Raw genomic sequence first — 21,103 nt, 5'->3', positions numbered from 1 at the left:
CAAGAATTAATCAATCAGTTCTCCGTAGTCGCTGAAGTCAAACGTCTACATCCATGCCCATGCATACTGTAAAACTAGGATCTCGAAGAACGCACTCTTCTCTACTCCCTGTAGCAGCTACCAATAAATTCAGTATATTTTCTAAATAATATGCAAACGAAGGGTGGAACCCCAAGGAACTTTTTATAATGGCGTTAGAATATGAGAAGGTGGAACCTGTATTCCCCCTCCCTTCGGTACTGTCTCTGGTACGTGTAATACGGGTGAGTAGGACAGTAGATGACGTAAATAGTAAGTCAAGATCATTTACGGACCGTGGAACAAGAGCGGTCATTTTTCCAATTTGAGGGTAAATATGCAAGAGATGTGTGCTAGAATAATTTGGACTCCGCGAAACATGACTGCCCGGGGCACATAGCTTCATTTCGCCTTCGCCGTAAATCTCCTCGCCTCCAGAGGTAATCGTTCCGCCACCACCCCCTACGCATCATCTCTTCCCCTACATGAAATGGCGCGCGCCCAAGCGCATGCGCTGCTCTGCGACAAGACGCGACTCTTGGAAGACACGATCATCAAGGCTTCAAAGAGCAAGGGAAAATGCGGGAACCCACTCTTCTCTCTGAAATCGAGGGAGTTCCCAACCTAATACAAGTACCTGTGCCAAGAAGAATACATCCCCTTCAGCCAAATACGTAAATATTTTTTCCCGAGAAGCTTGTAAAAAATCACGATGTTAACATTTCGTAGCATTAACAGCTTTATTTGTCGGTAATTAAATGAACACAGTCATATCAAAGCTAGGAGGGAGTGAGGATGCTAAATTTGAAATTAGGATTGTGATCCAGTCATCTTTGCTGTTGATGTAGTGGGAACAATAAATAAATAATAATAGATTTTTTGTCATCAAAGATAGTTCCTTAATATGGAATTCAAGACTATCTGATGTTATTGTGATAACCTAAATTAAATCATACATTTGATAGTTTGTCATCAAAACAAAGATATAATCCGAAACACATACAAGGATTAGCGTGTGTATTATGCAAAAAATGGTTTATTGTAGTCTACATTCATATGCTATTAGGGAAAGATAGAATTTTACTTTTCCAATTCATTCATAATCCATACATGGCATCTTAAAGATTAAAAAATGCATTAGAGAATAAATATGGGGTATTTGGCTTGAGTGATAGGGGTTATATCAAGTTAAGGGTATCAATATTATTTATCAATTTAAATATTAATGACCCACAGGCATCTATCCAAAGATTCCCTTGATAAATACAAGTTCATTCTACCCCATACTCAGCCCTGACATTTGGCGCCACATTCAGAATATCGGGAACATTCCCAAGTCCTGTGCATATTTGGTAATTCAGATAAATGTTTCGCGGCAAATTTCTGGCTGAGCCATTCTGATTGAACCTAGGACTCTCTAAACTGCAGCCAAGACTTCTGCCTGCAATTATGTTTGAGCCAGAGATACTTTTTCAGTGAGTTACCCTTGATTACAGATCTTCCAAATTAGATTTCTGTACATCTGAAAGCTTCAACTAAAACTCGCCAGTTAGTTATTAGTAAAATTGCTATTTCTCACTATAAAATTCTGCTATTACCTGTAGTTATGTCATACAAAATGATGACCTGGTGCAAGAATCATAGCTACTTAGGACAATCCATATTTGGAGCTCTACCTGCATTTATATTATTGCAGTCTTGGTTGGAAATTTTTTCCAACTATGTAGTTCCATCTACAAGGCTACACTTAATTATTATGTGTAGAAAAAACTATGTTGGAGTGGGGTGAAACCATTATTTTTGTCTAACTGTAAGCAGACATCCCATCACAGAAAGGTTGGTTTGATAAGTGATGATAGTCACCCAATACTAAGCCCTATACAATGTGCAAAATGCCCACAAAAGCAGGGTTTAGGGGCCAGTTCCTTATTTACTGTACTTTCCCTGGAAATTCTGATAACCAAAGAGTCACAGAGTTTGGGTGAAGCAGAGGGTGGACAGGGGCATCTCCTAGAATCAAATTTGAAGTTGATTCCTGAGTTGACCCATCAACTCAGCACTCAACTTCATTAAAATGAAAAAAATGGAAGTTTAAGAAAATCCACTTTAATAATTAGTTTGTACCCAGAGATTATTCAGTGCTTCATATTCAATTTTCTACTTCTTCCAGTTTTTGTGATAAATCTATGGTTTATTGGCATTGGAAAGCCTTACCATTTGATGAAGTCTGAAACATGTTTTGAAAACTGTATTTTCCAATTAAATGTTATAGCACCTGAAATGATATATGACAGTTTCAGATGGCTGAGTGACTCATTAATATTATTATGTTTTGATTAATGGTTCATAAGTTAGGCAATTCTTTCTCCTCTACTCTTTCTTTGAATATTTGGGGAATGATCTAGGAGTTGCCAGAAGTAGAGCACAATAGGAAACTAACGGAGTGAAACTGCAATACTATGCATTTCATTTTTTTAAATTAAATAATCCTCCTACACTTCATGAAGCATCTGTAAAAACTCATCATCAATCATCTGAAAGCTCTTCTTCATTCCATGATATCATTTTTATGACTACAGTGGTAAGAAGGTGTCCTAACTGAATTCCCATGCATCTGACTAGTATTAGAGAGGAATACAGACTGGCAGTTGAGGTAATTTTAACAATTTTGACAAGGTAGATGATTAAGTCTCAGGTAGAGATCTGAGGAGAGGAATCTGCATAGCACTCTGAAGGTAATGGGAGATGAGAGGCACAAATACCCACCCAATATACTTGCTAAAGGGCCACATGGCCCTTTAGCAAAAGATTTTGCTGGTAACAGTTGGGGATATTTTTGCAGGGCATGAACCTTGATTGGTGATCTGGGTACATTCCTGGGCACGAGCTGTTCCTATCTTCCCCTCAACATCATCCCTGACATGAATACATGATGTAAACGACCTTCGCTCTGGTGAGCTGTTATCAAGGTCAGCACACTTTCATAGGTCATGAAGAAAAATCATGCGCCGCCAGGCCAGAACTTGGGACTCCCAATATAAAAATGCCTTCTAATTAGGATCACTCCATTGAATGTTTCTAATCCCTCCATATTTCATTTGACTTTCATTCTTATTTGGGTACTTGAAATTTTTTATTCATTTGACAATGCAATGATTTTTCCTTTGGGAAATTAGGATCAAAAAGCCCCTTTTAGCATTTATGGTTTGACAAATTTCTCTGTTAATTAGATATTATGGGCTGCATCTCTCACAAATTTTACATCCATTTACAACCACAAGTTTCTCAACAACAGTGTCCTCCTCTATTGCCATATTTCATGGCTCATAAAACGCACCATGATTTTTCAGGTTAGAATTTATGAAAAATACTTTGGATCAGACATAGAAAGATCTAGCATTTTGATGTTAACACTTCATATGAAGAAAACTGAAAAGTTACCTTGAAAATTAGCAGATACACATAAATCAATCTTTATTCATTGTAGAATCCCAGAAATTTAATATCACTGCTGCTAAATCATTTCCATAGTTATTTTCACTGGGACTGCCACCTCCCCCTTACATAAAGTCATTTTCACTTCCATGTGGTGCATTGCTAATTCCACATTTTTAAAAGTGCATATTGATGGTCTCATTTTTAACCTTCCGCCAGGACTTGTTCATTCCCAAACACTAGATTTTGATGGCTGTTTCTTTCTTTCCGTTGGTATGCCACCACGTGTTGGTACATTATAACCAATCTTTCGTAATTAAGTGGCAGTTTTGTCCATTTAGGAGCAACTGAACGTAAATACTTTTACTCATCCGCATTTACTAAATCCCCCTCTGAACCTACTTCTCTTTTAAAGTGATGCTTAATTTGTTACTATTTGGATATTATCACAATATGTATTAAACGAAACCATTTTGCATCCCTTTCTAACACTAACCCTATGTAAGTTTGAATGGCTGTAGTCCACAGGTTTACCGGGAAAGATACAATATATGTATAAGCAGAGGGGTGACATCCCCATTAGCCCAACACACAGTAAGTTTCATAAAAGCATCATATGTGAGATGCAACTAAATGTGCTACATTGTATACATTCACGATTTATACGGGAATTTTTTTAAGGAAGTACTTTCAAGGAAATATTAAAACTCTATTGATTACTGCCGACTCCAAACAGAGATATTATCAAACTTTGTCATCAAGGCAACCATCTTCCATTCCAGATGTGTGGAAGAATACTTATTTGTAAAGCAGGGAAAAAGTATTTTGCTGAGGCTATCAGCTTGCACTAGGTTGAACTTATACCTGCATACTCTGGGACCAAAAGAATCAGGCTGATTTTAGGGAACATTTGGGAGTAAAAAAGTACATCTCATGGATTGGGAAATACCGTACATCAGTTTATCAGTAGAAAGCATCATCACCATATATAGAAGACATGGAGAAAACATGGGGTGGAAATCCATAAATTACAGAGGAAAAGATACATTCCATCATTAGTACCTCACCTCTCATCAAGAAAATTCATATTACTGAGTACAAAAATTGTTTACTTTTCACTTACAGTTAATATGGTTTCAATAAGAAGAGTGCTTGCAATTTCTTAGATTTCAAAAAGTATTAAGATTTTATTTTACCAAAGCATCACCACAATAGCAAAAACAGATTAGCCAATGACACTTCAGTTTCACGATGTATTTCATAGATCAATAAGGCAACTAATTAATGCGCAAGCACTAATGTCAGAAAAAGGACTCCAATGTAACACTCGGGTGTAAATACATCTCTTGACTAAAAATATATTTGTCAATAAACAATACAACATACTGACGTGTATACAACATTTCTTAAAAATACATAAAATTTTATAAACCATGAAAGGAACTAATACTCATTTATTGATTTTGACTTTTATGTTGAATGGTAAACACACACTTTACATGTAAATAATTACAATGATGCACACAACTGGGGACATAAGTCAGGCGAGGAATGGGGGGGGACATTATACCCCCCTCACCCCATGATAAGTCCTTAGCCCCACCTGCCTCCCTGCTTAATATTATATTTAAAAGCATAATTATTATGAAAGACAAACAATAACGCTTTAAATTTTCAACATTATTTACATTTAAATCTCTGTGCCATTAATTTTGGGGACATGAAATGAACTGGTAGGTACCATTAAAACTAGAAGTGCTGTCTTAAGAAATGTTGTTGTTCTCCTCAAAATGTACCACTGGACCACAATGCCAATATAACCTTCACGTAGAGTCAGTTACCACACTGCACCCAATAAAATATTAATATTAGACTCAAAAACAAATTACAGGAGCTCATTTCAGACCACTTTGTACACAGCAGCAAATCAGCCAAAGAAGTACATACTCGAAATATGAAGTGAGAACCACATAATAAACATGATGAAGGAAAACTTGTACACATTTTATTTATGTAATAACATTATCAAAATATATTTTAAATTTACAGCCATAATTATGCATATAAAATAGAAGAACAATGAATTAGCTACAGTTGAACATATTTTATCAAGGTAGGTGGTAAGGATGTGAGGTAATCTCTGTAAACAATATACCAATTCTGAGCACAATATAAGATAAATATTTATTTATTCATTATAATTCCAGACACTTCAGATGCTGCTTGTCAACAATTACTGTCATTAAAATATTTCTTTAAAAACAATTAACTGATTAATTATATCACCCCCACTGCTCAAACATCTCTTTCTTTCATACAAATGTGCTGGTTGAATTTCCAGTATCATCATATATACTTTCAAAGTATAAATAAACCTGACAATCACCAAAGCTCTCTATTTCAAGCCAAGTTTATGCCTCCGCAAAGAATGAAAAAATTCAGAAATTTCAAGCAGAAGTTTCAATTCTAAGATAAAAATTGATCCTGATTACCCTCCATTTTCATTTCCAGGGCTAGACGTACATGACGAGCAACTGATAGTTCATGACTCAATTCTGCACACAATTTTGAGAGAGCACTATTACTTTCTCTATAAACATTTATTAGAGAATCATTGAGACACCCTGTAGTCCTCCCAGATTGGTTATGAAGCTCGGGTAATCTAAAATAAAATGAAAAATTAATTAATTCACATTAATCATATACTTTTGAGTTAAGGCTACTACTAATTACTCTTAAATTGAATAAGTATTCATTTCTGTGAACATAATACCACATCTCATTCATAGCATAGCAGGAAAGATAGATTCAGAGTGGTTTGAATGGCGATGGGATGTTGAAGACTGTGATGAAGGAGAGAATGTTAGGCAAAAAGAATGTTTAATGGAATAAAGGGAGGAAGAAAGTATATTGAGTTGAAGAAGGGCTTATTGTAGAATATAATGTTGGGTTGGTTCGTTAGGAGACACAAGGGTACTGTATCTCTGTATTCCCTGTACTGTTTGGTAGCTTGTGTCCGTCCAAGACTATCTCAACCGGTAGATTACCTATAATAATAAAACAATAATATAAGGAGGAATAAATAAGTAAGATAATGTGACTTACTCTTACACCTAGGTAAAAAATGTTTAGCTTGCTGCAAATATTAGTCATTGTACTTTATTGGAAAAAATGCAAATTGATTAAATTTTGGACTTGGGAAGCAAAATGAGCCCCTACTCCATAGGAAGTATCACAAAGTGACCTCAATATACATGCCATGTTTCCTGGCCCATATGACACACCAGCACACAAGACACACTATTATTTTTCACGTTAGAATTTAAAAATAATTCTTGGATCACACCAAAAATTATTTTACTATCAATACTTTATAGGAAGAAACAGAAAGATAGAAACTTCCTTCATCTTAAAGTGTCTGCTTTAACCCCATAAATATAAAACTCCATAAAACTGGTCTATTGTGAAATGAAGAATTCTTAACTTACTCATAGCCTAAATGAAGTCTTTATCTCAATGCAGTCTACATAGTTCTCACCTTTATCTCTACCTCACACAGGAAGGAAATTGCGTAGATGCGCATAAAAGAACATTGACACAAAACCAACCTATATCAAATTTACCAAGTTGAATAGTTTATTTTTAATGCACACACTAATCTATCCATTTTTCAAAAAATATGTCCATGCTGGAGCCCAGGTTACAAAGCTGAACAACAATACTTAAAACATAAGTACCTACTTCATCTAATTGACTGTAATTTGCTGCATTTGATTTATGAACATAACTCATTTGCAAAAATTACCATTACCCTTTTACCCATCACTTGCTCAGCACTTATGATTATAATAAGGGTTTATGAGGAACAGAAATCACTTCCACTTCCCTCCAACAACCAATAATCCTGACCCCTCCCTCTGTCAACTTTCAAACCCATGCTAGGCATAGTAATTTACAGGCAACACAAATCTTATCATCACAAAAGTTAAATGGTTAAAATTGATGAAAATTGTTGAAGGTGATACCTATGGTTCTACAAAATTGAAGAGTGCATTCCATTTTCACCTTATTAGCAAACTTTCACCCACCATGATGAACATTGTCAAGTTGCAAAAATCTTCAATAAAGTTGGAAGTAGACTAATAGTTTTCGATACTAAATATACTGAATGATTTCAAGTTTTTTTAAACTTCAAAATTTGGGTCACAAGCTAATGTCAAAATTAAAATTTTCATTGTAGACATTTAGAAAAACCCATTCTTCACACTTTTCTAAGGAAATTGGAAGAAAGGTGAAATTTGTGGGAAAGTGTTAATTGCAAGAAAAGAAAAAGTACCTGCACTGTAAAACTCACTCCAAGTAGAAGTATGATGAGAATCCATTTAATTGAGTAAACTTAAAAAGTGCATAATTTATTACTGTTCCTTACACAACTCCTCAATAGGAAGTTTTTTCACCGAGTTTTTCCCCTTTGCAATGAGGGCTAAATTCCATAGACACATAGAAGTAAATACGATAAACTAATTCTATGAGAAATTGTCCACAGCCATTAATATTATAACTAGCACATGTCCCAAATTAGAAGAATCATTTTTGACACAATTTAGTTTTGGAAAGTAAATTAATAGGTCTTAGTAATGGAGAGGAGTTGATAGTCCAGTGGGTAGAGTGCTGTACTACTAACTAGAGGTCCTGGGTTCAATTCCCAGGCATGCTCTCTGTGCACCCTCATCTTCACCCAAGCTGTGTGATTTTTCAGGTGCCAGAATTTCCTGGGAAACCATAGACAGCACAGGAAAGGATCTGGTCCTGCTACCCTGATGTGTAAATTTCACATGAAGTCAGGCTTAGGGGGGATCGAGATGGTACAGTGGCTAACACACAGGCTTCCCTCCAAGTAGGTCCGGGTTCAAATCCTGGAGACAACAAATATTTTTCAGTAGCATCCGGATCCCAACTTGAGATGCTTCGTGAAGAGCACTTTGAGGGAGTGCGATATCTGTCCGATGGGATGTTAAACTGCAGACCCCTTGGTGCCTTTTGACAAGAGTTGGCTAATGTCGATGCCAGGTTTCTCTCCACCCTTCCCTTCCCAACCATCCTTAATGACGCAAATGACCTTAGCAGTCTGTTGTCTCCCATAAAAACTACTAACTACTTAGACTTAGTACTATGTGAGCTCTACCTTTACCTATCAAACTGGCCTTCAGCTTGATAACTGTTGGTTTTAGTTATAGAGTAGTTGCAGTATTAGTAAGAGTCATTCATTGCAGTCTTAATAACAACATTTTCTATTTGTATGGTATTTACATATCAATACATATTTGTTCAACAATTTTGATGTACATATCAATTCCAGAGGAGTCATTACATTTCATTAAATACCTTTCTCACACAGAGTAGTGCACTGCATAAATCTCACTTTATCAGCTGTTCTGGAGTTTACGGCAATTATGAGTTACAGGAGTTCAGATTTCAGTCAATAATGCCAGTGATGTCAGTAATGACCTAAACAGTTCACTTTAGTGTCTGTTTAAAAAATTGTGATGGTATTAATTCTAGCTTAGCAGGCTTGAAATGATTGTTTTCTTCTCTCAAAGCATATGATTACTATTTTTATTATTTTGTAAATATTGCTAACTGCATTAATATTTTATTTTTTTAAATCACTTATAAGCCATGTGAACAAACATGTAAATTATTAATTAGCTAAAGCTGTACATAAAAATATCCACAATCAAAAGGGAAAATTGATGTCCAGCACTGTTTTCCATGTTTTTACCCAAGCATGTGAACTCTGTAGAATTAGAGAAGTATGGCTGAGTCACTCTTGCATTGTTTGCTAATTGAATAAACCTAAAATTAAAATTGCATGTTTGTCATCATGCATTATACCCACCTTATTTCTGAAATTTTCTGTAGAAAAAAATGAGTATTATGTAGGGATATTCATAGTACATGAAAATTTAATCAAATTATGCCTAAAAAATGTGAAACCATTCATCATTCCAAGGTTAAATATAATTATCAACCAGAAGATGATCTTTATGAATCTACAATGGTTCATAAATAAACTCTTCCCACTAGCATGTCAGCATATACAACTAGACCATAAACATGTTGAGGGAATCCAAAATTTTTGTTTCATTTCTGAAAAAAGTTAACAGACTTAAATACTATTACCTGTTAGTCAACATCTCAGAAGGATCAGAGCGGTGCCTTTGACGTTGGGCTTCAGACCATCCAGCACTAGTTTCCAGGTTTCTACCCGATCGTGTGACCTCTGTAAATTAAGAGAAGCATGGCTGAGTCACTATTGCAATGTTTTCCCCATTGAATCATTTACCATAAGCAAGTCAATATGTTGATAATGGGTTTTCATAACCAGTCAACCTAATAATGAAGGTTTACAGACTAAGCATTATGAACATCTTGCCACGATAAAAATGCATCTAGTACCTAGTTAAGATGACTCAGTAAATAATCAGTGAACAAACACTTGCTTTAATCTTGAATAGTCAGCATTTCATAATTATTTATACGTAACTGTATCAAGCTTCAAAAGTGAATCAAAATTTGCAGAATATTTGGGTGGAAATAGTTAGTCCAAATATTATGCAAGAGGAGAAAGAATGGGATTATCAATCAAAGTGGTCACAGTTTTAAATCCAAATTTTACCAAAGAATGAAAAGTTGACACCACCTGCTTGCTCATTATTACCATCTCACAAAGAATTCAGACTTTTCAGAACTAAAATCAAGTAGATCCATTCATATTTATTTAGGCACAAATAAATTAGTGCTTAACAATGGATGATTATACTCTTGGAGAACACGTGGATGTCTCATACTTTACAGTCAGCTGAGAGGCCTATGGTACGCTATGGTAGGCTTATAGCACATCTGATCTTCCCTATAACACATCTATACATATATGGCTTTAAATGTTTGAGGAGGGGAGAATATCCATTTCAAAAGAAGGTGGCTCCAGACCTAGAGCCAATTATTACTTCAATGGAAGTAAATACAATAAATTTGATTATCCATGCACAGAATAACCATTTTGTGGTTTCCCATGCTACTCTCTTCTCAGCACCTCAAAATTTTAATAAAATTACAATCATACAGAAAATAAATTGCTTTGAAAATTTAATATACTTTTAAAAAAATACAAGTCTTGAATTACCTGGGCTTTCTTTAAAGGTTTTAATTTCACAAAATCGAAAATTTCATATTGTATTTAATGTGTTAATTTAAACAATTTTTTACCATCTGCACTTTCCGATTATTGTCTCCCTTGCGTTCATTAGCCCTGAGAATTCCATATTCTCCTATAAGATAAGCATATACATAAATTTACTAAGCAGCAAATAGACCATTAACTACAATGAATTATTTTAATCGGTATAATGTGATTAATATGAACCCATATCAGCAACCCTTTTTTTAAAATTTGTCCTGTCATTTATATTTTCCTGCCTACAAGTGATTGGTTCAGCTTTCTTGGGAAAATAGGCTCTGCTATTCACTAGCTGATAGTTTGGTGTTCTTGTAAATCTATAGTTCCAAACTCATACAATAGCAGAAACCTGGGAAAATGCATTTAGCATATACATGCAAACTCTCCTTTTATATACCTACTTCCTACTTTCATATATACTCTCTTTTTACAGTTTTTCCTCTCCCGTACAGTGGTATATGTGTTTATATCATGAACACATTTTCTGTGTAATTCGGTCATCCGTGATTTTTGATTATCTGTGATTCATCATGCATACAATAGCATGGATAATTGAGAGTTCACTGTATTAACATTTCTGCTGCCATTGTGAGAGAAGATCATTGAATACCATCAGAACAACAGACAACATCATTTAGCCCTATCGGAAGTAAAGAAATGTTTGCTGGGGTGCCCCTCACACAATAACAGAAAAATTGCACACAAAACTAATTTGTGAAGGATGGGTTCCAAGAATGCTCATACCCAAGCAACAGGACACTCTCAAGCAAGTTTGTTGGCAATTGAAGTGGGTACTTCAAGAATATGAAGAGTTTCTTTAGGAGGTTATCCCTGCAGATGAAACTTGGCTAAATCATTTTGATCCTGAGAGCAAACAGCAAAGCTGACTTGTCCTTTCTCTCCCCTCCATTTCCCGCTCTGAGCAGAACTCTGGCATCACCAATATAAAAAAAGCCGAAGTGGTAGGAGAGATATGGTCAAATCAGTTGTTGATATTCAGAGAATGGTGCATTACCATGTTGTACTAGCACACAAAACTGCGAATGGAATATACTCTTAAAGATTTACTGAAAATTCTCCAAGGCCAGATTAGGCCAAGGCATATTTGGGGTACACAACTTTGAGGTATTAAGTTTACCTCATTGACTTCAGCATTTCATGATTTTTCCACCTCCAAGTAACAATAGCACAAGCCATCAACATAGTATGATCTTATGCTCAGAATGGCAATAATAAGTATTTTTAACCAGAGTTCATAATTTAAATACGCTTCAGGACATAAAATACAATACATTCAATGCATTCATACTTGTTTACAAGCACGAAAGTAAGGAAGTATGGTGCCTGAAGTCTAATCCCATCAGATTTTTCCAAGGAAGAGGATATCATGATGCATACAATGATATTGAATGTAAGCAGCTTCTTTGCAGTGCACATAGTAGTGCCCACGGTCATTTTCCCATTAACGCATCCTATACACCTGTTGTATACTCTCACATGTATTGTACACTGTGCCTGTGTGTACAAATAAAAATATTATCATTAATATAGTAATACAAAACATGGGGGAAATGGAATGGCACAAGCTCCAAAACAAATTAAGCGTACCACTACAACTTGAACTATGCACTTTCAAGCTGGTGGGCAGATTAACTGCAATGCAAAGACTAACTTAGCAATCATTCACTGGGAGTTTGTACAAGCATATTCCATGTCTCCTGATAAAGGGATGATGCAGGGGTCAAAGCCAGCTATTTTCATTTCTCACACTTTTCTACCTTCTAGAGAAGAAGCACAACATTAAAAGCAGGAATTTTAACAAAGGATATTAGGCAAGCATTTGGTATTAGAGAAAGGAGAGAGTCATCCATTTAAAGACTGGCACTTTTAAAAGTGTCTTTTGGACAGGAAAGCAGAAGAGGTTCACCAAACATTTGCATCAAATCCTGGAAGGCAGTGTTTCAAACCAATTCCAAGGAGTAATTATTTCTGGAATGTTGTCAAAAGTCAATATAATTAAATTTCTAATTTAATATTTAAAATTAAAACAATTCAGACATCCTATGATGATGCATGACCCATGGAGCACATTATTTACTGTATTGTGAATTAATTGCTACTAGGAAATGACAGGAAACTGCCATCTGAAACCAAAAGCTGATTAATGAAATGTAGTCAATGGATTGCATCCTTACTAATTGGCTTCCTATAAACTTGAAAGGCACCATGGCTGGTGTGCACGTGGCGGGTGGGCGAGTGACTCCCTTCAGGAATGACCCCACCCTCGGGTGGTGCAGGCCCTCCACCTTCCTCCTCCCCACCTGCACCCTCCTCCCCGCCCCCATCGCTCCCCACACCCCCATCCTCCCCCAACTCCACATCCCCCGCCTCCAAGTCCCCCTCCTCCTCATCCTCTTCCTCCTCTTCATCCTCCTCCTCGTCCTCCTCCTCACCTTCCACTTCATCCTCATCACCAAAGTGGGCAAAATCCGCAAAACCAGGCTGGTGGGGAGTTATGTGGAAAGGCGGGATGAAAAAACAAAGAGGAATGATTAGTGCACAACCGGCTGCCATTTGAGACCCACAGCTACTTGATAACTACGGTGACAGTTTAAGGTTTTCCTGGACAAAATTCTAAGTTTTTATTTTGACATGCATCTCTCAGAGGTGGTTGATGCACCTCTGGAAAGAGTTAATTCGAGTAACTGGATGGACTTCAGCTTGAATCTGGCATGGTCCTCCACTCATTTTACCCTCCACGACATGTGATCACTTGAAACTAGAATTTTCACCAAAACAACTTATTTTAAAAAGTACCATACCAGCATATAGTAAACCAAGTAATGTTGTAGCTCATCAAGTAAGGGCAATTAATAACATAAGCTAAGAAATTTTGGTATGAAACAGGTTCCTCATTTCTAACATTTACCCATTAAGGTTACTGTATTACCATATTAATCACAAGGATGACTAAGGTCTCTGTTAGCCAAATGATCTTAACTCAGTCAATACAAAACAGCTGAAATTAAAAGATGGGCATAATTTGCATCTGACATTATAATGAGTGCATTCATTCATTAATTTCATCCCCACGAGACAAAACTCGCATACGATGCACATTTACCAAACTAATTTCTATTCCCCATTCTCTACAGAAGAAAAAGAAAAAACAGCCAAATTTTCAATTGAGTACTCTCTTTCAAGTTGAAAATAGTGTGATGGCTTCATTGTGTACCCTGAGTCAATATATCCCGAGGTCTTGAGAAAACTGTCTCCATCAGATGATACAAGCTGTGGTAATATTGACTAAATGAAAGTCTTTGTGTCAACACATCTTTAGTTCTTTGTTCTCCAAGTCCATATTTTGGGGACTCTGTTTAGATTACTTGTGGGTCATATTTGATGAGGACATGAGCATTCGGTGCTATAGAAATGATATTTTCCTATCTACCACACCTGATTTGTTACATAATTGAAATAGTTAACATAAGCTGTCATCAAACTAACTGAGGCTTCCTTAGAAATAAACATGGTAACTCCATTTTAAAACAAACTTTCATTTTCAAATGGCATTTGATTGAATTTTCTTTCCTTACAAAAGCCAAGTTCACTGGTTCTTAAATTCTTTGGATATAAAAGTGATAACCATAAATGTATCGATATGGCTTGGTGATTCTTGGTGTAGCACTTTTGTACTGACTGTTAAAACTTCTTTTCTTGCATGTGCCTCACGAAAATGAGGGTGTATCTTCTTTGACATCAAATATGGTGCCTGAAAAAGGTCCTTGAGGAGCGAATACTACGATAAAAGTCATACACAGACTCAGTACATCCTCAAGGAAGTCTTTTTATTCAGGCATTGCCTGATGTGTTGTAGAACCTCCACAATAACTTAGCACATTTGCAGTCACTAAATTTTCAATATGCTTGAAAGAACATATTATTTCTTTGATGGTTCCAGAAAATATCTGATTCTAGTGATAGACCTGATTTTTCCTGATTTCATCATTTAACTAATGCAATTACCTTTTAATAGAGGATACCTTCATAGAAGAAAACCAATAGCCAAGGAAGAAATTTCTATAGCAATAGAACATTTGTTTATCGTTGAAAATATCAGGGAAAATTTATGTAATTGGTCTGATGTTTATAATTACTATATTTTCTGGTCAATTAGATGCACTTTTATTCTCCAAAATGCTCTCTAAAACCAGCCTGTGTCTTATGGGCCAAGGGTATATGGTTATACTTCACTTTGGCTGATCCTTATGAACTTCATTCCTCTCTAACTTCTCCAAACTAATTTTATTCTATCACAGTTAAAGTGTTGGCCAGCTATTAAATGCCAAGATAAATTATCATTCTACCATTCCCCAATTTTCAGCATCATGTTGAGAGCAAATAAATGTTTTAAAGTACGTCGGTTTGAGAATGCCGATATCAATTGTCAAAGGTTAAGATAAAATATTCATGAAAAATATTCAGTATTCATTTAGATAATTCAGGCCCAAGAATAGACATATAAGAGTAAATAATTAGTACATGAAAATTTTGTTTTTCAATGATTCATTATGTCACTTATATTCTCCAATTTGATATAAGCAGTTACATAATGACAGGAACAATAATTGGCAGAAAAGTTTCACCAAAGCTGAATAAATTAAGTAAGAGATACCATGAAAACACCTTTCGAAATGGCACAGGCAGTGAAGGCTAATGGATCAACTTGATGACTTCAATGGTGTTAATAAATGTAATAGTACTAGTAATTGGATTTACGGGTGCTTCAAAAGCCTAACAGTCATCACACCATCAACAAATTCAGAGAATACCCACAACACAGGGAATGATTCCAAACCTACCCCCTTCAGTTTACCCAATATCCATGGATCTAACTAGGTATGCTTAAGTAAATGTTTTTCACACAAATTATTGAAACAATAAACATACGATTTACTCAATATAACTACAGCAATGGATGATAATGACGGAAGCATGAAATACTTGTATTTCCTTAAACTTAGATGGACTAGAGAAGTGAACACAGAATGGAGCATGGTCAGCATACGGCTCATTCTCTATTCGTCCTTTGAAAGCCAGCTCACATGAATAACTTCAGAGCAGTTTATTTCTGTCTCATGAAATTTTTATATTAAACTTCCATTTAATATGTCATAGATTCCATTCCAAATGCAAAAGTAAAAAAGGCAACATACCATGCATGGTGAAATTCTTGGAGGTACAACAGGTGGAGCAATAAGGCTCTCTGAATTCCCTAAAATATTAAACAAAACATACATTGAATGAAAACTTATACTGATGTAAGAGCACAACAAGCATGGACATTTACAACACCAGCAATGATAACAGACAAATCAACCCAAGTAAGCAACAACACACTGACGCACCAAGGTGGTTTAGGTCCAAGGAAGAGCTTCGGGTGTGTGCACGGATAGGGCGGGGTGGCGGCGGCGGTGGGGGTTCTTTCTTGAGGCCCTGAGACTTCATTACTCCAACGTTACTTCCCATGGTCACAGGAAGGCTCCCAGGACCCGAGTTACTGAGAATAAAGCAACAGTCTGGGTGTCACCTTATTGGGCATTCAAAAGTTCAAAATTTCACAGGGAAAATAATTTGACAAACTGCAACAAAAATAATGATAAAAAATATTTACTCTTGAAAGGAAACATACCTTGCTCCAAGACTGTTGAAATCCCCTGTATTTGACAGAAGAGTTGAGGTAATTGGTGGAGGTGGAATGGCTCCAGGCCCTGGCACTGGTTTTTCCCATGTCAAAAAAATATAAACATATGCAGTAAAAAACACACTCATGGAACACAGGATGGTTTGCTGCATTGATATTTTAAAATTTTACACTTATGGATACAGCGATGTTTTCTCTTCAAACTTTAAATTCAAGAAATAAACTACCGTGAATATTTACAAAACTCTCGACTGTGAACAATATCAGACAGTAGAAATAAATTTAAAAAACAATTCTGCTGCACTGCAGCATTATTCAGCAAGGTAATGGTTCAAACAAATTCCAGATATCTCTAAAATGGATAGCATTGGTTTGACTCGAGGGATAGATATCTCGATTCAAAATTATATGGATAATATCATGAACTGAACCAATGAATGGCATTATCGAGAATAAGTTATAATAATGCTGAACTTCCTTCTCTCATGTTTTGGTCATGAGTTGATCAATGGAAAACAACTCTTTCCATTTTCTATTTCAACAATTTTACTTCAGTCATATCACTATTTCCCAACCAGCTAAGGCATCTATGTAAAAGCATAATATGCAAAACTGCATCTTATGACTTAATAAGAATCAAGAAAATAATAAGGCAGTCAATCCATTTTTCCACTGCATTAGCTATAATCTTTAAAACAGCAAGCAAGATGTTGCCAACTAAGCCAGCCAAATCTGTCAGCATGAATAGGCCACGCAGTGAATACTTCAAAACAAACTTTTCCAATCATGCATATATTTCAAAAATAACTGCAGCCCTTTTTGCAGAAACTTTCTCCATCCTTTGTATTTACTTTTTTGATCCATAAAACTTCATACAGGATGACAATAGAAACCCCTGTATTTTTCTAGATTTCCAGATATTAGACCAGATTTGAAATATGTCTAGTATTAACAGAGGAAGAGTTAATTAAGGATTTAGCAAAAGTGCAAGGAATATCTAGATACATAAGGACCTCGCTTAATGAGTACCTTGTATAATGAGTAATTCACATAATGATAAAATATAATTTGCCCAAAAACGACTCGCTTCAAAAGCGACTTTTCAGATAATGATTGATGAAGAGAGGGGAATTAGTTTGTGTTTAGCACTCATTCCACTCATATCTTACTCTCACTAGTGATCACGCATTTTTCCAAACTTGTTCCAACAGATCAATTGTGATTTTTCTGAGCAAAGTTTGATAATATTTTGCAAATAGTTTTAAAAATGCCCTCAAAGAAAAAGCCACAATAAGACAGTCATAACAGAATAAAATAACCACAGCAAATTAAAATCATGGAAAAGTTAGAATGAAATGCGAGCATGCTTCATCTAGAATGCACATCCATTTTGTCCACATCAACGATTTGCACTATCCTCAAGGACAAGGAGAAAGTTAAGGAGGTGGATGCTTCAAAGGAGTGACAAGATTATCTTTCCAGAGGCTACATAGTCTCAACAATGTTGATAGGTTCCGTCTCATATGGATAAACAAAAAGCAATTTGCAATGCGACACCATTAATAAGAATATCATTTGTGAGAAGGCAAAAATGGTATTCGCCGGCCTCATTAATAATATGCCACGATCAGCAATGGCCAAAGAAGTATTTAAGGGAAGCCATGTGTGGTTCAGGAAGTTTAAGAAAAGAACCAGAATCAATAGCATTGTGAAGCAGCAAGTTCAGACTCAAAGGCAGCAGAGAACTTAATTGTTGACTTCAAGAAGCTCATAGATTCTGAGGGTTACCAGCTGCAACAAGTTTTTAATTATGATGAGATGAGTCTCTTCTAGAAAAAGATCCTGAAGCGAACCTATATAACATAGGAGAATGCATTTCCCAACCACAAGGATTTATTAACATAGTTTGTGCCTCATGGACAGACAGTGATCAGTAAGTTTTACGTGGATGTCCTCAAAAAGCAGGCAAAAAAAGTTCAAAAAATCAGGATAATCTTAGCCAACTGAAGGCTGCACCACGACAACACACCATCCCACACCCCCTTCCTCATGACCCGAGTACCTGGCCAAGCACAAGGTGGCAATGCTGCCCCAGCCACCTTGCAGCCCTAATATGGCACCGCCATATTTCTTTTTGTTCCGAAGAATAAAAAGGAGTGACAAAGGCAACCATTTTAGAACGGTGGATAACATCCAAGAGGCAGTGACAAGGTGTCTAAATGAAGTTCCCGAGAATACATTCCAGAAAGCATACCATAACTGGCAGAAACATTGACATTGGTGTTCACAACAACAATTAATGCAAAAGGGTGCTATTTCAATAAAATTTAGTAATTTTTTAATTTGAAGTGTAATAAAGTTTCCCCCCAGATATATCCTACTTATTTTTGGGAAAGACCATGTATGAATACTACAGAATCAAATATCAAAGTAAAAGATCACCCACTGACTTGGATTGATGTGAACTTTTTCCCAGCCACACAAATTCCCTAACTTCTCCATTTCTAGTTCATAGCCACTTAACAGTTCACATTGTAGCTGATTGATTTCTCTGCCTCTCACCTGCATACTTCTTTGGCTGGGGTCGTTGAATAGGACGAATTTCTCCAGAGTCAAGAGATGTGACAGCAGCAGGACCTTTCTTTGGACTTGTTCTTTCACTTGGTGCAGTCGTTACTGATGTTGAGCTCCCAGATGATCCGGCTACATTTGAAAATCCTGCTGCATGCTCCTGGTTAATTGTATCAACAGTCTTACGTGGTGATCGAGGGGGCACTGCAGAGGATATGCCTGCTTCTTCATCATTTCCTGATGGCAATGCTTGTGAATCAGGGGTTATTCTTAAAGGAACAGGATGCAGTATTTTGGGATCCTATAATAAAAGAAACATTATACCTTGTAAATTATAAATGGGTGAATTAATGAATCATAACACCATCTTTGGTATAGTATCTTTTCATAAAAGGAACAAAAGCTACTCCACAAAGCCCATGGTTTGAAAAAATTGCTTAACCAATAGCAGTTAGGTCCTTAAGGTGCCTGAATAAAGATACTCAAGTGTATGAGATCATTTCTGGCTAGTAGGTGCCAACATGTATAATAAAGGGAAATGAAAATCAAGTAACTTTTGAACCGCCTAAGATTCTGGTAGCCAAACTATGCCTATAGAAAAATTTCTAATGCACCTGATTCAACTTCACATCTTCAAGAAGAGGTAAAGGGTGGCAAGTCTTAGGAACACCAGAAATTGTTCATATTGCATCAATTTATGCTTCTTGTAATGAGGGCATGATAAATGAATGTCTCAAATTTTGCATACATTTTCATTTATTTGAAATCAATCAAGGGAGCAAAAATAAAAGAGCAACTAATAAAGGAAATAAATCAACATCATTAGCTGTTCATTAAATTCTCTTGAAATCCTAGTTAACCAGAGGACATGTGGCATTTATCACAATTTTCTTAAGCTGGATAAAACTGTACTTGGAATATATCCAATTTTACACACAAAATTGAAATACTTAAAATTTAAGACATCAACATTTACTGATTTAAAATTGCTGCTCCTAAAAAACTCCTAGGCAAAAAACTAATTTTGAATGCATTTGCAAAAAACTTAAATATTCCACATACATATAGTTCATCAAAAGAATGGTGAAACGACACATTTTAAAACAGCCAGTACAACTATATTGACTAGTTTGAAATATAGCATCGTGTTAAACAAGGATGCATAATGTGACCATGGTCGCTCAAAGTTTTTATGAATGAATGTAAGAGATGGATTTATACATAAGTGACAGGATGGTTTTAGATTATAAGCAGTAAAAGAATAAGGGCTGCCTTTTACTAACTGATGCTGGGTATTGCCAGTTCAAAGCCTAAAACAACTATAAGGGAGCCTGGATAACTTGCCCAGCAACTAAGAGAGTGAAATCGAGGGTAAATGCATCCAAAATGAAAATACTATAGTTGGTTTGATGAGCAAAAAGGGTAGAATTATTACCCAGGGAGAGTTCACAGTGAAATAAATGAATAAGGTAAAGACTTCTTGTACCTTGGAAATGTATATACACAGGAAAGATCATCAGACAGATAAAGAGATTAACAGGTAATAATAATACATAATGACATTTTATTTTCACCACGCGATCTGGATACAACAAAAAAGAGGTCAATTGCACATGATATAAGGTTTTTCAAATAAAATGTCACTAATCACATAGATCAATGTAGAAAAACACACCACAGTAATGTGTAAAAACTACATCATACTACACAGAATAAAGTAATATTTACAAAAAGATTATACTATTGAGTATTTAAGTATTTTTTCACAGAATGAAACATCTCCTTTAGCAGGTAGTCTTTTTTACTTCAAAGCTACCAACACTTCCGATTTCTTTCGATGATTAAGGTAATTTATTATATAATTTTATGCCCATTTCCTTGGTTCCACCTTGTAAGGCTTCGTTTTTTACATATTTGTAATGCATGTCATTAGTGCCTCTGGTGTTATAACCAAGCAAGTCACTGCTAAGCATGAAGTAGTTCATATTTTGTTTGACATTGGTAGTTAAGCTGAGTATACAGATGCATAGTATTTGAAGTATTTTGAGGTCCTTGAAAATTGGCAGGGATGGGGAAATATGGATTCCAAGAGACAATCCTAACTGCCCTTTTCTGCAGATTAAACGCATTTTGTG

The 21,103-nt window shown here is 35.8% G+C and overlaps 1 protein-coding gene and 1 long non-coding RNA gene across 2 annotated transcripts in view; both read right to left on the bottom strand.

Annotated features, from left to right (window-relative positions):
* Window positions 1–5,625: 5,625 nt before the first annotated feature.
* Window positions 5,626–13,004, bottom strand: LOC139691261 (uncharacterized). The gene is made up of 3 exons (XR_011701578.1): window positions 12,889–13,004; window positions 9,637–9,736; window positions 5,626–6,115 (listed from the first exon to the last, which is right to left on the bottom strand). It is a non-coding gene; the product is annotated as an uncharacterized lncRNA (long non-coding RNA).
* Window positions 13,005–13,045: 41 nt separating this feature from the next.
* Window positions 13,046–21,103, bottom strand: part of LOC139691247 (ralBP1-associated Eps domain-containing protein 1-like) — a gene marked incomplete at its 3' end in the record, with an annotated part of 33,906 nt that continues 25,848 nt past the window's right edge. Inside the window, exons 6-10 of the mRNA XM_071588992.1 lie at window positions 18,960–19,269; window positions 16,386–16,470; window positions 16,102–16,253; window positions 15,910–15,968; window positions 13,046–13,195 (exon numbers count right to left, since the gene is read on the bottom strand). Of these exons, the coding sequence (XP_071445093.1) occupies window positions 13,046–13,195; window positions 15,910–15,968; window positions 16,102–16,253; window positions 16,386–16,470; window positions 18,960–19,269 (756 nt within the window). The remainder of the gene's footprint in view (window positions 13,196–15,909; window positions 15,969–16,101; window positions 16,254–16,385; window positions 16,471–18,959; window positions 19,270–21,103) is intronic.

The sequence above is a fragment of the Hetaerina americana genome, unplaced genomic scaffold (assembly GCF_022747635.1).
Source record: "Hetaerina americana unplaced genomic scaffold, ioHetAmer1.1.p SCAF_31, whole genome shotgun sequence".
Classification (NCBI taxonomy): Eukaryota; Metazoa; Arthropoda; class Insecta; order Odonata; family Calopterygidae; genus Hetaerina; species Hetaerina americana.
This window is presented reverse-complemented; position numbering and strand designations above follow the sequence as displayed.